This window comes from Aquila chrysaetos (genome assembly GCF_900496995.4).
Source record: "Aquila chrysaetos chrysaetos chromosome W unlocalized genomic scaffold, bAquChr1.4 W_unloc_3, whole genome shotgun sequence".
NCBI lineage: Eukaryota > Metazoa > Chordata > Aves > Accipitriformes > Accipitridae > Aquila > Aquila chrysaetos.
The window spans coordinates 3,091,120-3,105,850 of record NW_024470323.1 but is presented as its reverse complement, the minus strand read 5'-3'; the positions used below and the strand labels follow the sequence as shown (position 1 = coordinate 3,105,850).

General features: G+C 39.8%; 1 protein-coding gene across 1 annotated transcript; it reads right to left on the bottom strand.

Moving 5' to 3' along the window:
• Positions 1-3,263: 3,263 nt before the first annotated feature.
• LOC121233013 (heat shock protein beta-3-like) lies at positions 3,264-7,223 on the bottom strand. The gene is given in 2 exon segments (XM_041121608.1): positions 3,264-6,926; positions 6,928-7,223. Coding segments are annotated over 2 exon segments (462 nt in total). The 5' UTR covers positions 7,020-7,223; the 3' UTR covers positions 3,264-6,556.
• Between the last annotated feature and the right edge of the window lie 7,508 nt (positions 7,224-14,731).

The window sequence follows — 14,731 nt, the reverse complement described above, 5'->3', positions numbered from 1 at the left end:
TCCTGGCTGTGTCCCCTCCCAACTTGTTGTGCCCCTCCAGCCTTCTTGCTGGCTGGTCATCAGAAGCTGAAAAATCCTTGACTTTAGACTAAACATTACTTAGCAACAACTGAAAACATCAGTGTGTTATCAACATTCTTCTCATACTGAATCCAAAACATAACACTGTACCAGCTACTAGAAAGAAAATTAACTCTATCCCAGCCGAAATCAGGACAGTATAAAACAGCGATTTAACAAAGTTTGATAGTAAATGCGACAGTGGTTTAACAAGATTCAATGACAAGGTTCACTTTATATTTACTGCATAGAGGACAGGGTCAGACAAAACTGCCAGGGAGACCCTCCCGTTGAGTCATGAGGTTCAGAAAGGAGCCCCTTGCATTCTAAACTCCTTCTCAGAGGGGAGTTTAGGTGTGGCTGGATCCAGACTTAGTCCCAGACTTGGTCAACAGTTTATGCCTAAAGGATTATATGTGCACAATCAATCCTTGATATCACTTAGCTAAGATTTCAAAGTGCACTTATTCCCAATTCACTTACCGAGTATCTGACACGATAAGGATTCTCTCAACCTTGAGGAGTAACCTTGAGAGGCGTCCCTACTCAAGAGGAGATCCTGGCATGCAGCCCACTGCTGTGCAGGAGAGCTCAGCGGGCCCTGGGCTGTCTGCTATTTATGGAGTAAGATAATTGACTCATAGTCATATTTACATACTGACTACAGGTGTTAGTTTCTTCCAAATTTGGCTTGAGTCGGACATTGACCAGCACTGTGATTAGATGGGTGCATTGTTCAAATTAGCCCTTGGCTATTGTGTTGTTATCTGTCTCCCCCAAATCCACACGACCAGACACATCCATTAGGACCACTGCTGCTGGTGGTTATCACTTGATCAGGATTACAGGAAATACAGGTCAGGTTGGGGGGGGAGCACACCGCTACAATAGGGCACTCACACTTTAACTCCCATGTCATCCAACTTTGCTAAGAGCAAATGAAACTTTTGGACATTCTGCCATGGTATCTCTGCTTACATGATGGGAATGTACAATTAATGGATGGGAAAATTAAAGGGATGTGCAATTGGAAAGAAACATAGCTGAAGATAGTAGGTGACATTCATTCTAGCACACCAAGGGTTTAGTCCATGTATGGTATTCCTTTTCTATTAAAAACCTAAATTTTTTAGTTATTTTGAAATGCCTTTCTCAGCCCTTTAAAAATGCTCATTGTATAAAAAAGTCAAGTATTTCTCATAGGAGGCTTAAATATTTTGCCTTAAAATGTTAAAATATATAAAAATATATTCTGAACCAGCTGGAGTTTTTCCTGCTCCCCTGAGACACCTCTGGTGGGCTTCCTTGCTCACTATGGGCCAAGGCCCACTCTGGTCCTACAATTTTCTGTCTCCTCTCCATACACAGACCTGCCTGCTGCTGCTTCTGTATTAGCTCGCAGGGCTCGGGAGCGGCATGCTTTGTCAGCAGAAGAGGAGTACTCATGGGGGTCAGGGTCAGCCCAAAGCACAGTAAAGAAACCAAAGAACACAAGAGGAATTGTAAATGATTCTCTACTTGCATCAGTCCTACTTGTGCAAGTGGCTACTAGACATACTTCCTCCTGAAAATGCTGGCATCAGCAGTATTACCATGTGGTTAAAGAGTGTGTCTTTTTAAGGAGCTTGATGGGACTTGTGGTGAGGCTACAGCCCACTGTGGAGCGGAGAGCCAAGACCCCCATGCTAGCACTAACCTGGATGGGGAGTCCTGAGCTGTAGTGCCATGTTTCTCCTGTCTTTCCATCTGTGAAAGTATTTTTAATAAGTGATGATTTTTTAGCCTGTGCACAGCAATGGACAGTCTGGGCTTTCTGGACATGAGTTGGCACACAGGGACAGTACTTCTGGCTCCAGAGTTAGCATGAGTGGGGTCAGCTCAGGTATCTCTGATGTAATGTACAGGTCTAAGTCCTTAGACTTACCCCCTGCGTTCACAGCATAGGGCCACTGAGATGCTGTCCTCTAGATGATAGGGGCCAGCCATTGTCTCTGGTAGTCAGCAAGACAGAGGTCAGCGTCCCTTTCAAACAAGAGAAGGTGCACCCAATATTTTCAGAAATATTCCTACTCCCATTAAAAGTCAAATCTTGTAGCATTACTCAGATGAAAAAGCACATTTTGATTCCTGGCTATGAACTGAGTAAGGAATGCAAGACCTACCCCTCTTAGAAGGAATTTTGCTACCATGATAGCCCAGGGGTTTCTTTTCCTCTTTTCCAATGCCCAGGGCTGTAGCTGAATGGCTACTGAGTGACTGATGGGTGTCATGTCAGCCTCGGTTCACTGCACTACAAGTATCAGATTGTGTAGAGAGCTCTCAAATGCCCTGGTGCGGTGGAAAAAGACTTAACTGCAAGGTTCAAGCAAACGACTTCAACTTCACTCGCAGGCTTAACTGCAAGGTTCAAGCAAACAACTTATTTGAACTTCACTTACAGACTTAACACGCCACTATTGCAGGTTTTACAGATACAATGGAGGAATGCACTATTGCAATTTTTTAAGACAAGAGTAGTACATTATTACAACCACAAGCGATTCACAGACAACCACAAGCACACACGCGTTTACAAACTTAAAGCATAAACAATATTCACTTACCCCTCCAGGTAAGGGCTTTCAATCCCAGGGAAGTTGCCTCGACCGGCGTCCCGATCAAGGGGGGGAAGGGTCTCCTTCACAAGCCAACTGTATAGTTGGAGAAGTGACTCCCCCATTTCCAACCTGAATCTTAGAGTTTTTATCCCCCGACTTGTGGAATGGTGTGTATGACTATGTCTGAGTGGATTATGATATATGCCTAAATGGATTATGTATATCTGAGTGGAGTTTCCCCTTATCTTTCCTTTGCTGGTCTGTGATTGTTTGAATACACAAGGTTGTAATTTGAAACTGAAGCTGAAACCCTCCAGGTTTTGGGTTTGGTTTTTTTTACCTTGCTTCCTCAGCAACTGGATAGCGGTTGGATTGAGACTCAGGGCATAGTATTTGCTAAGGGATTTCAAGGCTCAGTTCAGGTTTTGGTTCTTTGAATGGTGCAGCTGCTGCCCTGTTTAGTTTAGGGCTTATCAGACAACCCAGGGCTAAGCTGTCTACACAGCTCCCCGTGAGTCGTCTCTGCAGAGAGACAGGGCCTCAAGGCAACCCAAGGCTGGGTCACTTTTGTAACCCCCCATGAGTCGCCTGTGTGCACTAGACATGGTGAAACTTGTTTGTGAACTATGAGCCGGACAATCCATACACCTGGATACAGCAGATACTATAAAAAGGCAAGAAGTCCAAGGCATTTGTGGGCTTTCTGCCCACAGGGATCACATAGAAATGTATATTTGTGACCTTGCTTTTGGAGACTAGTGCTGATATTGAGATATTTTCTTCTTCTATGAAAGCATTTTTTACAGTGCTTAGATTCATGCATCTTTATCCATTTGGAGGAGCAGTCAGATCAATTACAAAAGTAATCCTTCACTGATGGGGACTGAGAAACTTCCATAACACTTGCTCTGCAGGGCTTGCAGCAACATTTATTGCTTGTTCTGAGCCAGGATTTTGTAGGCAGCCAATATCAGGGTTCTTAATTTTATCACATCAGAATGTCTTAAACCTGTCTTAAGCTGTAGCTGTTCTGAAATCCTTTGCTGTTTATAAATTTCTCATTCTGCTGTCCATGAGCAATATTAGCAGCTTTCTCCGTGACATTCACATTCAGTTCTAATCAGATTATAAAAGTAAAACATCAAATACAATATGTGAAAACAGTTCTTTACAGACAATTCAGAAACACTCTGCCAAGTACTTTGATGCTGTTCTGGTAAACATATAAAAATCATTCATCCAAGAACTTCTGAAAAACTGCCACTAAAAAGAGGAGAGAAGCACTTTCTGCTGTGTTGTACTTAGTGCTAAAATGCAGGAAGCCAGCAGCAGGTCTATATTCCAGTGTGGTCCCTGTTACACAAGCACTCCAGTGCTGGGCCAGGGCAAGTTCCCATTCACGAAGGAGCACAGACTTAGGCTTTTGTAAAGCTCTGGGTACTAGAGAAGATAAAATCTGCCTGGGTACATCCTTGCCATGTTTTGATCAGTACGCTCCACTGGTTTCTGACTGACAATGTTGTTAGCAAGTACAGAACCGGGCACAGAGTAATGTGAAGAGACCTACAATATAGAACAGCCAAATGTTAAATTCTCCATCCAGTTTTGTGAGGCAGGCCCGAGTGTAACCATGGTATTAACATATATAGAACAGACAATATGATTTTGGCTGTCTGGTCTAATTCCTTGCCAAATTTCCAGTAGTTTAATCATGATCTAATTTGAAATAAGTAAATCAGTTTTTTTTTTAAACTCCTTTTTCATCTCTAGGGCTATGAATACCATCACTGTAATCATACGTAGAATCGTTTTTTAAAAAATCTATAATTTTAAGTGACCCAATTTACAAAATTATCTGTAAACAAAAATTACCAAAGCAGGTTACTAACTGGTGATTCTGAACTATATCCCAACAGTTGTGCCATAAGGTGATATGGAAACCATGGGTGAGCTTTTATAAAGTTAGTGTTTAAAGTTTAAATCCAGACCTGTATCTAGAATTCATATTTTTTAAACCATGTTATATGTTCCATCAGATTCCTGGCTGAGGAAGCTTCTTGACCTAAAAGTATTTAGAATCTAGATCTGATTTTCTAGCATGATCATCCTCTTATTATCTTGAACCAATACACAAATTAAACACAGGCAATATGAGGGAAAAGTGTGGGTTGAGTGAAAATGTAGGGACATATGTTTTATATTTGGTTTGGTTTGTTAGAAAACATTAGGTTCTTGGCTTCTGCTCTATTCAAAAAACAAAATAATTGCACATGATGGAAATTTACAATCCAGACCTTATTCTGCATTTGTTGTACAAATTCCTTGTGAGTTTTAGTACAAGTAATAAATAAAATGCAAGAATTAGACTACGCACTTTTCTAAAGTCAATTGCTTCAAATATCTTCAAGTCTAAACAATCACGACATAAATCTTTCTAATGAATGGACATGTGCAGAAGTACAAGCTTAGGACTTTCATTTTAAACTAGCTTCAGCTAGCGAGAGCTCAAGTTTTGTTCATCAGATTTTTTTCATATTCTTAAAATTGTATTTGTATTCAGTTTCATCTGAATATGTTTTTGATTTGTCCAAGCAGCAGATGGCTATCATAAAGAGTCTGTATTTAACTTGGCACTTTCCATTCCACATTCCTTTACTATTTATAGCACAGCAGTCATACTCATCTCCAGTACATATAAAAGGAGGCAGTTTGGCTTGCAGCTGCAGATCTCCTCAAATTTTTGAGTTTGTAAAAACTCACTTACAGCATTATTTTTTTTAATGTTGAGAAGACCAGATACTAGATATAGTGAGTGGATTTTTTTTCATCTCTACCACTCTCTTGAAATGAGAGAAACTGGGACGGAAATTAAACCTATGTCTGTAGTAAGTAAACCCCGCACTTAAAATTAGATCCATGTAGAACCCATGTTGATACAGGGAGAGTGGGACTATACATAGGCAGAAAAATTTGCTCTTGAAGACACAGTTGTGGGATCTCGGCCTAAACTGTCAAGTAACGTGAAGAATAAAATATTCATCTGATTGAACAACAAGACTACCTAAAATGCATAAGAATAAAGGCGTCTGTGCTAGAGTAATGCCTTTTTATTACCGGGGCTTCACAAGGAAGAATTTGATCCTTTTGAGTATTTGTAAGCAATATATTTTTTCTTTAGTTGCTAATAGATAGCAGAATACATTAAACAAACACAATTTTCTAAATGTCTTTGAATGTTTTCTTTCAAATTAATTTGTCTTTGACAGAAAGTATCATTTCTACTTACTGTGTTTTCAAACAAATATAGTCAGTGATTATTCTGTTTTCTTATAGTTTCAAACATGCAACACACTTCTAAAAAGTAATCTCTTAAGGGTTTTTTGCATGCAAACTTGAACTGTGGAAATAGGGCTTTTTTCTTAATAGTATCCTTCAGTTTGTGTGCTTTTCCGGAGCCTAAGGAAGAAGAATTTAATCTCAAAAATTAGAAAACAGCAATTTTGGTATGTAAATTAAATTTCCATAAAACTCACAACCTGTCTATTGCTTCTTTAAGGATTATGAATATGTATGATAAATTCCTTAGAAATACAACTCCTCCTACTGAAGTAATAAATGTGCATTCTTTTCAATATGTTATCAAATAGAATTTTTTTTCTCTTGCTGTGACTAGCCTAAATTTTCTACTGTTCAAAAAGCCTGGCTTTCCAGCACATATGTAGCTGGAGGCAAGCAGTCTAACATTTCACATCAAACAATAAACTCAGCATACTGAAAAATACATACAAAGATTTTCCTTTACTGTAATATAAATATAGCCACATGCTTACTACACTCTACAGCATTGCTTGAATGATATTATTTTGTTATATTAAGAATAAATTTCTCTCAGCAATAAACTATGGACAAGACTCATTCTTTCCCACAGAGTTCTTAATTTCAACAATCAAAATGCCACCATGGCAGAAAAGCGCAGACAAATCTTTGTTCTCCACTCCATTAGGTAATTTGTATTGTCTGGTAAAGCTTCTGGATATGAAACCGTGTTTGTCCATCCTAGGTCCATGCTGAGCTTTAATCAGGAGCCAGCCTTCGAAAGTCTGAATAATGATATCTTCAGGGCAGAACTGCACAACACCCAGCAAGACCTGAAAGCACGTGTTTTCCTCCTCCTCCTGGCCGCTCTTCCCGGCCCCAGCTGTACTTTCTGTGATACACCTTCTGTTACTCAGTGCAGCTGTAGAAGGGCCTGGCAAAGCATATAAAGAGATCCAATTTGTGTGCTTCCAGCTCTTGGACAGCAAACTGCTCTTGATAGCATATGGGAGTTTCCACCCAGTATCTTATAACAGCTTCTGCCATTGCTGAGGCAGAAAGATAAGTTGCTGCTTCTGTGTTGATTTGGGGAAGCTGCAAACTCTTCCCAGTTGTATGCCTTATCTGCAGACTAGTTTATCAGTTGATGTAGCCTTTCACTTTTAGCACAGGCAGAGCTTAACATTTAATAGGATGTGCTGTGCTCCAGTGCTGGGAGATTTGTTTCATCTTTTATCCACTAACAATAGAGCACTATTTATAGTGCTTGGGTCTTGAGTGGCTTCAACAGTGTCGTGGTTTAACCCCAGCCAGCAACTAAGCACCATGCAGCCACTCACTCACTCCCCCCCACCCAGTGGGATGGGGGAGAAAAATCGGGAAAAAGAAGCAAAACCCGTGGGTTGAGATAAGAACGGTTTAATAGAACAGAAAAGAAGAAACTAATAATGATAATGATAACACTAATAAAATGACAACAGCAATAATGAAAGGATTGGAATGTACAAATGATGCACAGTGCAATTGCTCACCACCTGCTGACTGACACCCAGCTAGTCCCCGAGCGGCGATTCCCCGCCCCCCCTTCCCAGTTCCTATACTAGATGGGACGTCCCATGGTATGGAATACCCTGTTGGCCAGTTTGGGTCAGCTGCCCTGGCTGTGTCCTGTGCCAACTTCTTGTGCCCCTCCAGCTTTCTTGCTGGCTGGGCATGAGAAGCTGAAAAATCCTTGACTTTAGACTAAACACTACTTAGCAACAACTGAAAACATCAGTGTTATCAACATTCTTCACATACTGAACTCAAAACATAGCACTGTACCAGCTACTAGGAAGACAGTTAACTCTATCCCAGCTGAAACCAGGACAAACAGTTTCCACGTGTACAGCTTTCATGCATAGGTAGTAAAAGCAAAATTTTAATGCACCTCCAATTATTGCAATATTGTGCTGCTGTTATGAATAATGAGCAGACAAATAATTTGAAAGATTCTTTGATTTAAATGGAAGTTTAACGATTCTGGTTTTCCAAGGGATACATTGCAATAGATACAAACTCTATATTTCTTCTAACTGAAATACAAAGTTACTGAGGGAAGGGATTTAATTAGCTTGACAGTAGGAACAGAGCAAATTTCAGGTTAGGTGAACTATAAAATTATCAAGTGCACTGTTGCAGAAGTTGTGCATAGGTGAAATACAGGCATGGTTCACGATGTTATTGGTGGGAAGAGGGAACTGTAACCATCCCTGCCCAAAGAGGGGGTTTCTGAAGGGCTGAGTCTGGAATCTTAGTGACCTACAAACACAGCAGACCCTTCTCCAGTGTGTCAGGGAGTCAGACTCAAAAGAGTGCAGGGAAAATTACAATGAAAGCTCATGTTTCACAGCTTCCAGGAGAGGGCAGAGTTATTTTTCCCCAGCAGAATAGTAAAGACAACTCCAAATCCTTAATGCTATCCCATTGTACCAGTAGCATTCATCTTCTGGGGCTTAACAGCTTGAATCTATGATCCCATCTACCCCATGTGTCTGGGGAGCAGGACTGATGACCTCAAAGGCTCTCTGTGGTGTAATCTTCTTGCTACTCTGTGATCTCAAGGCAAATAATGCCTACAAGTGTTAATAGTTTGGTTAACAAGACCAAAGAGGAAAGTGCAATGAAAAGGGAAAAGCATTTCCAAATTTTAGTATGTTTGCTCTAGCTGGGCTTGGTAATGTAAAGCAGAATGCACTATGGCAACTGATGGTGGAAACTGTTTATTTCCCTCAGTTGGACTAATACTAGAAATAATCAGATGAGATATTTTTATTCTTTCTTGTTTGGCTTTTGTTGTTCAGAGCTCTGGCTCTCTCTTGTCCTTATGTCTTCCATTACATGAAAATGGCAAGCCAGTTTATATGGGATCTTTGGTTGCTAATGGACTGTAGACTCACAAAGAAAGAGGCAGGTGAATTTCAATAGCTATCAGAAATGAACCTCTGTATTGAGTCAATAGCAAAGCAGGATTACCAGATGTCTATAATTAAGGTTCTAAAGTTGCTATTTTACTTAGACTCATGAAGGCTGCATCGCAAGGTAAGGAAATTTTTGAAGGTAGTTCAAAGGTTCAAGATAATTTACATTAATGGCCAATCATTTAATTAAGTATTGTGGGAAAGGAGAATTATGTTACTTTATTCAACTATTGGCTTTTCTCTTGTCAAACTGTCCTCCAGAAAGCATTTAAAAATGCAATTCTGAATGTATGGCTTGCTAAAATAGTGATAAAAATAACCTGGAATGTTGCCCATTATCTGTTCAGCAGCTGTTTTCTGTTTCACTAGCCAACGATTCACTTGATGAGGAAACTTTAACCCTGAAGTGAAGCAGTATGCCTGGTTGGTTGTGATCTTATGCTTTTAGAAATTGCTGAAAGTTATTGCTGTCCCTACTGAATTCTCTGATGATAGCTTGACTTATTTTACTTCAGGTTTGCACTTCATTAATAAATGTACTGTACAGAAATACTTTTTTATTTTATTTTAATTATTCCCATCTTCTCTGGAAAAAGGTAAACTTGGCTATATTTACACTTTAAATGAAAACAGAAACCACCACCTCAGTGCAGCTTGCTGTGGGACAGCTATATCTATTCCCAGAAACAGTTGTGTTAGTCTTTTAAATGTCTGTGTTAAGCATGCTTGGAACTGTCTGGTCTAATTAGCATGAAAGATGCTTTGAATACCCTTTAAATTCATGTCTTATGCAAAGTTCTACAAAAGTTTATAGGTTCCCTTTCTACTTTGTAGGACAAGGAATTGGAAAGATTTTGGTAATGAAGCCGTGTAGCCTCTTTCTGCTCTCCTATCTTGCTCTCTCCTCGGTTCCAGTCCCCTTTTCTCTCTGTTTGCCACATAGGGGCTCAGGAATTAGCACCATCTTTCTTATCTCTTTGTTGCTAACTCAGAGAATACATCAACTGGAAAAACAAAACACCCTTGAAATGCAAACATCCCAGCAATTTAGAATATGGACAATTTTAAATATGGACATGGTGCTGCAATACTGAGAAACTTTTGATACTTATGCTATACTCTTCAAATATGCATAGCATGCTTCAGTCGAGCAATTCATTTTAATAACAATTGATTACTGAGGTCTTTTTAAACCTTCAGAGCAGATCCGGCAGGAGCATGGTTGATGTCCTTAATTGCCAGCTCAGTGACTTGGGTTTTCTTTCCCTGGTTTTCTGTGCATGCAAAGGCCTCGTCCTACACCGCACAGTGGTGTGGGAAGTATTGCAGAGCTATTCTTTGCAAAATTGAAGTGAGGCAATTAGTTATCATGGCCTTGCACTTGTCAGTCCATGGTTTGTTTCGCTGATCACACGTATTTATGGTCTCAATATCTTTTGGGGATTTTTAAAAGAAAGAAATGGGATCCATTGGCAATTTGCAACAGTTGGCTCGGAGAAACACGATACCAGTATAAATGGGTCACACCGACATCTTGTGGTGAGACGAGAAAATAGCTGCAAACAGAAAATCACAATCTGCCTGCTGTATGCTAATACCAGATATCATTACCAGTCTGTGAAATATTTGTATGGAAAGACAAATCAAAGGAAGAAACCCCCAATATTTTAACTTACAACAGGCTATTTTCAAGCTAATATAAGTTTCTTTCTCAGTAATTTGGAGGGGGAGGGATAAATATTTGATTCATGTTGAACTCATGGAAAATATAGAAAGCAGCCATCCTGGTAAAGCTGTATTGTAAATTACAAAAATGTAAGGTGCACAAACTCATGAGAACAACAAATTTTTGATGCATATGGTAAAGAAATACAGACATTCTGCTTGACACAACTTTAAAATAATATATTGCCTTGATGCAATTCTCTGCGTGCTTGATTTCCCAAAGAAAAGTATGTATTTCAACTACCATTGAAATTCAGTAACTGCTGAAAGGGAGAAAAAAACAAAAAGGCTTGCAGGATGAAGTGAACAAGAACTCTTCTAGCAAGATAACAGGCTGAATTTAAATGAGATCCATGTAATTATCCAAATGAATTTAGGCAGAGCACTGCAATTACTTTTACCAAAAGCACCCAAGGATGCCACTCACAATCTATTGCACATGTCATTCAAAAGCAATGCTGTCGCTTCAGACTTGGCAATACATAAGAAATGTAAGGAAGAGCAGGACTTAGTAGGTTTTAACGGTGCTGGCTCTGTTAAACCCAATATGGGAGTTTAAGCTTTGTGGTGATACTGAAGAACTACATAGTAAAATAAAATGTATGTGAGAATGGAATGTGGGGTGACACTTATGGAAACTGGATAGTAAAGAGCTATTTTCTACATGGTAATTAATATATTTTTGTAGAGTGAGAAAATTATTGTCTCCTACTTGTGTCTCTTTGAGTCCATTACTTAGATCTAGCTAGATTGTTAGATCTGGATATATGTAAGCTCTGAAATAATCAAAAATGTAATCACAACTACTGCAAGTGTTTAATCAGCAGATATCAGATGTTCTGTTTTCAAGAAATATTGAGGGATTCTTTTTTATTAATGTCTCATTCCAATCACACGGCATTTACGTTGGGCAGTGGATCACAACATAACTCTTTCTGCAGCAAGACTTCATGCTCTGTTATAAAACTTCTTGCAAGTTATAAGGGCTGTGCTGTTACACAGCTAGCTTAACTGAAGGAAGGCTTCAGTCTGTGGGTCATGTCCTTCAAAACCTGAAAAAGGTTGGATCTGTCCAAACTCTTGGAAAATCTCTCCAGGGCACTGATGCTCACTTGTAACTGTAAACTCGATCTCCTAATTTTAGGGGCTGAGATGGCGAGCCAAAGGAACCTTAGTAGATATAGCAGATATATGGATGTAGATAGGAACTGTTTAATAATTATCTAGCTTATAGTGAAGTTAAAGAAATTTCAATAGAGGTAGACATGGCCCAAGAGGATGAGAAGTGATGCTTAACGTTTGCATTGTTGAGTCTGGCTGGGGCAGGAGATAGTCCCTGATAAGAAGCAGCAGTCGACCCCAAGAACCAGCCAAGACCGGCCTTGTGACTTTTTGGAACTAATTTTAATATGAAGCGGGGATAGATCATGCCTATGTATAGGCGTATTGAGAAACTTCATGTATATGTAACACTTGACTGTATAAATTTGAAGCGAACTGCCGAGTCAGGCGCACATGACTTTGGTGGGACTACCCCCCGTGCTGCCCAGCGCTGAATGAACATACCTACTTTACAATCTCACTGATTGTGGAGTCCGTTTCCGCACGTCAGTTTGGCGAGCCAGGCAGGAGACTCTCTGCTCGGCTGCGGGACCGACTGCGGAGCGGACGCCCCTCGGCGCGCCCCGAGCACTTTCCTCGGAGGAGCCTCCGCTGCCAGCCGCTCACCGCGGGAGCAGACAACGACCTCCTGAAGCCGCGGACCAAACGGTATGTGTCACAAAGGGAGCCTGTAAAGGTACAGGCCGGGGCAGCTGGTAAATCGTGCAGAGACGTCTGGCGTGCAGCAGAGTCCCCGTATGGGAGTGATGTGCGGAAACAGATAATAAACACAATAAATTTGAAGCAAACTGCCGAGTCCGGCGTGCATGACTTTGGTGGGACTACCCCCCGTGCTGCCCAGCACTGAATGAACATACCTACTTTACAATCTCACTGATTGTGGAGTCTCTTTTCCGCAAGTCAGGGCCTCTTAAGAAGTGGAAAGCTAATCTCAGCTTTTACACTAAGAATCAAGCGTTTGCTCATTTGTTAGGAAGCTATGTAAGAAATATAAGTAAGCATGGAAAGGACTATCATTTTGACACATTACATCCACTATTACAAGACTTGTGTTTGATGTGTTGAGATGATAAGAAGGGCAGATGAAGGATGAGAATGAGGGGATAATAGGATCACAGCAGCTTCTGTTGGAGCAACATTTTTACAGAACAGTGAAGGAATAAAAATGCAACTTGTATAATAATGATTTTAAAATTTCAAGTTACTATAAAAGTTACTTTAAAGTGATGTCATGGAACTCTTTACAAGTAATTTGCTTTTTTATTCACATGGCTTGTTTTCTAAACATTTTTATGCCCATTATAGGCAAATGCATCTGTGCCTCACAAATTCTTGAGGAAGTTCTATAAAAAGCAAACTATAAGATTTTATTTAGAGTGATAAAAATCTGTTCACTTCTTGCACACAGAACAATAGAGAGGAAATGAACAATTAAAAGAGAATAATGTGCCTAAGGGCTTGAAAGCTCTGTTTTGCCACTGAAAGGTAGGATCTAATGCACTCTTGCTGTAGAAACAGTCTTATTTTTCACCAGTTAAAAATTAACTAGTGTTCCAAGAAGAATGCCAGTTTTCAGTTTTCCTCCTCCTCTCTCTCACTGAAGTCTTGACTTAAGACTTGATAGAAATAATTCAAGACAGTTGAGTAAAGTAAGACTGATTTATTTATTTTGGAGCTGTTTAAACTTCATAGTAAGTGCTCACTTGCTTCTTTAGAATGTGAAACTCGTATTCCATAGATCAGATCTTCGGGTTAGCATGTTTTGATGTTGACCACTTTATTAAAAATAATAGAAGTACCGAAAATCTCACCTATGAAGTTCCGGGAGTAGGAATATTTCTGTTGTTTAAAATTAGGTACTGTCTAAGGCTTCTAGGAGTAAGGGCTGGAAAGTCTAGGACCTAAATTACACACAAAACATGCTAACTTGTAATTAGCTCAAAAAAACCCCATGATCTCATATTTTATAGTTTCTCCTAAAACCAAAGTTAACACTTGAAGTTAAATGGCTAGAATGAATTGCATAGCTATGGTGTACTGAAGCTCTGGATATGTTTGTCAAAATATTTACTTGGAAGAAAATAATTGAACTTCCTAAATGAATTTTGAGATTTAAAATTTTCACTATGAAGTGTTGGAAGGGACTAAAGGTATAACTGAACACACTTCGTTGCTCAGCTACCATGAAAATATTGTAATATGACATGAGTGCTAGAGTCAAAACTACATTAAAGAATAAAAATTCCCATGTATTTAGGAATTTTTAGAGCTATGGGCAATACTTTCTGAGTATTTGCTAGCAATGAGATATCAGCTGAATGGCCCTTGATATGAAGGTAGCTTGTGGCTTTAGCTAAAGTCTGTGACTTTGGCACTGGATGCTAAATGAAGCCACTGATTTAAGGCATCCTGCTTTACTGCACCCTGCATCCTTTGTGACTGGGTCTTGTAGACACAACTGGAATCAGTCCCGTGAGATTCTTCTTTAACATCAAGAATCCATGAAAATTTCTCCAAGTGCCATAAAAGTCATCCACCACCATGCATCACCAAGATGAGTAAGTTCCCTAGGAACAAGCAAAGAATCCCTGATCACTCAGCCTAAAACTCATTGAGTCTGAGAGTCAACATGTTGGTCTGGAAGGTGGCCAGATACTGATTCCAGGGTACAAGTACCTCATCCAAAAAGTCCTTAAAGAGCAACTTCTGTGATTTGTGAAGGATTTATGGGAAGAGCCGGCTATGGTTAGTGAACAATTCCTTTCTGAAGTGACATAAATGTGCTGTTTGATGTCAGTGTACCTTGGGAATTAACTTCTATGATGAGCATCTGCAACTGACAAGGAGAATGGGTGGGTCAGTATTGGAAGTGGGAGGCTTGCCCCAAAAATCTCAAGTTTAGAGTAACTGATACTGGATTGATGGTGACCCAACACTGTTGTCCTCATATGC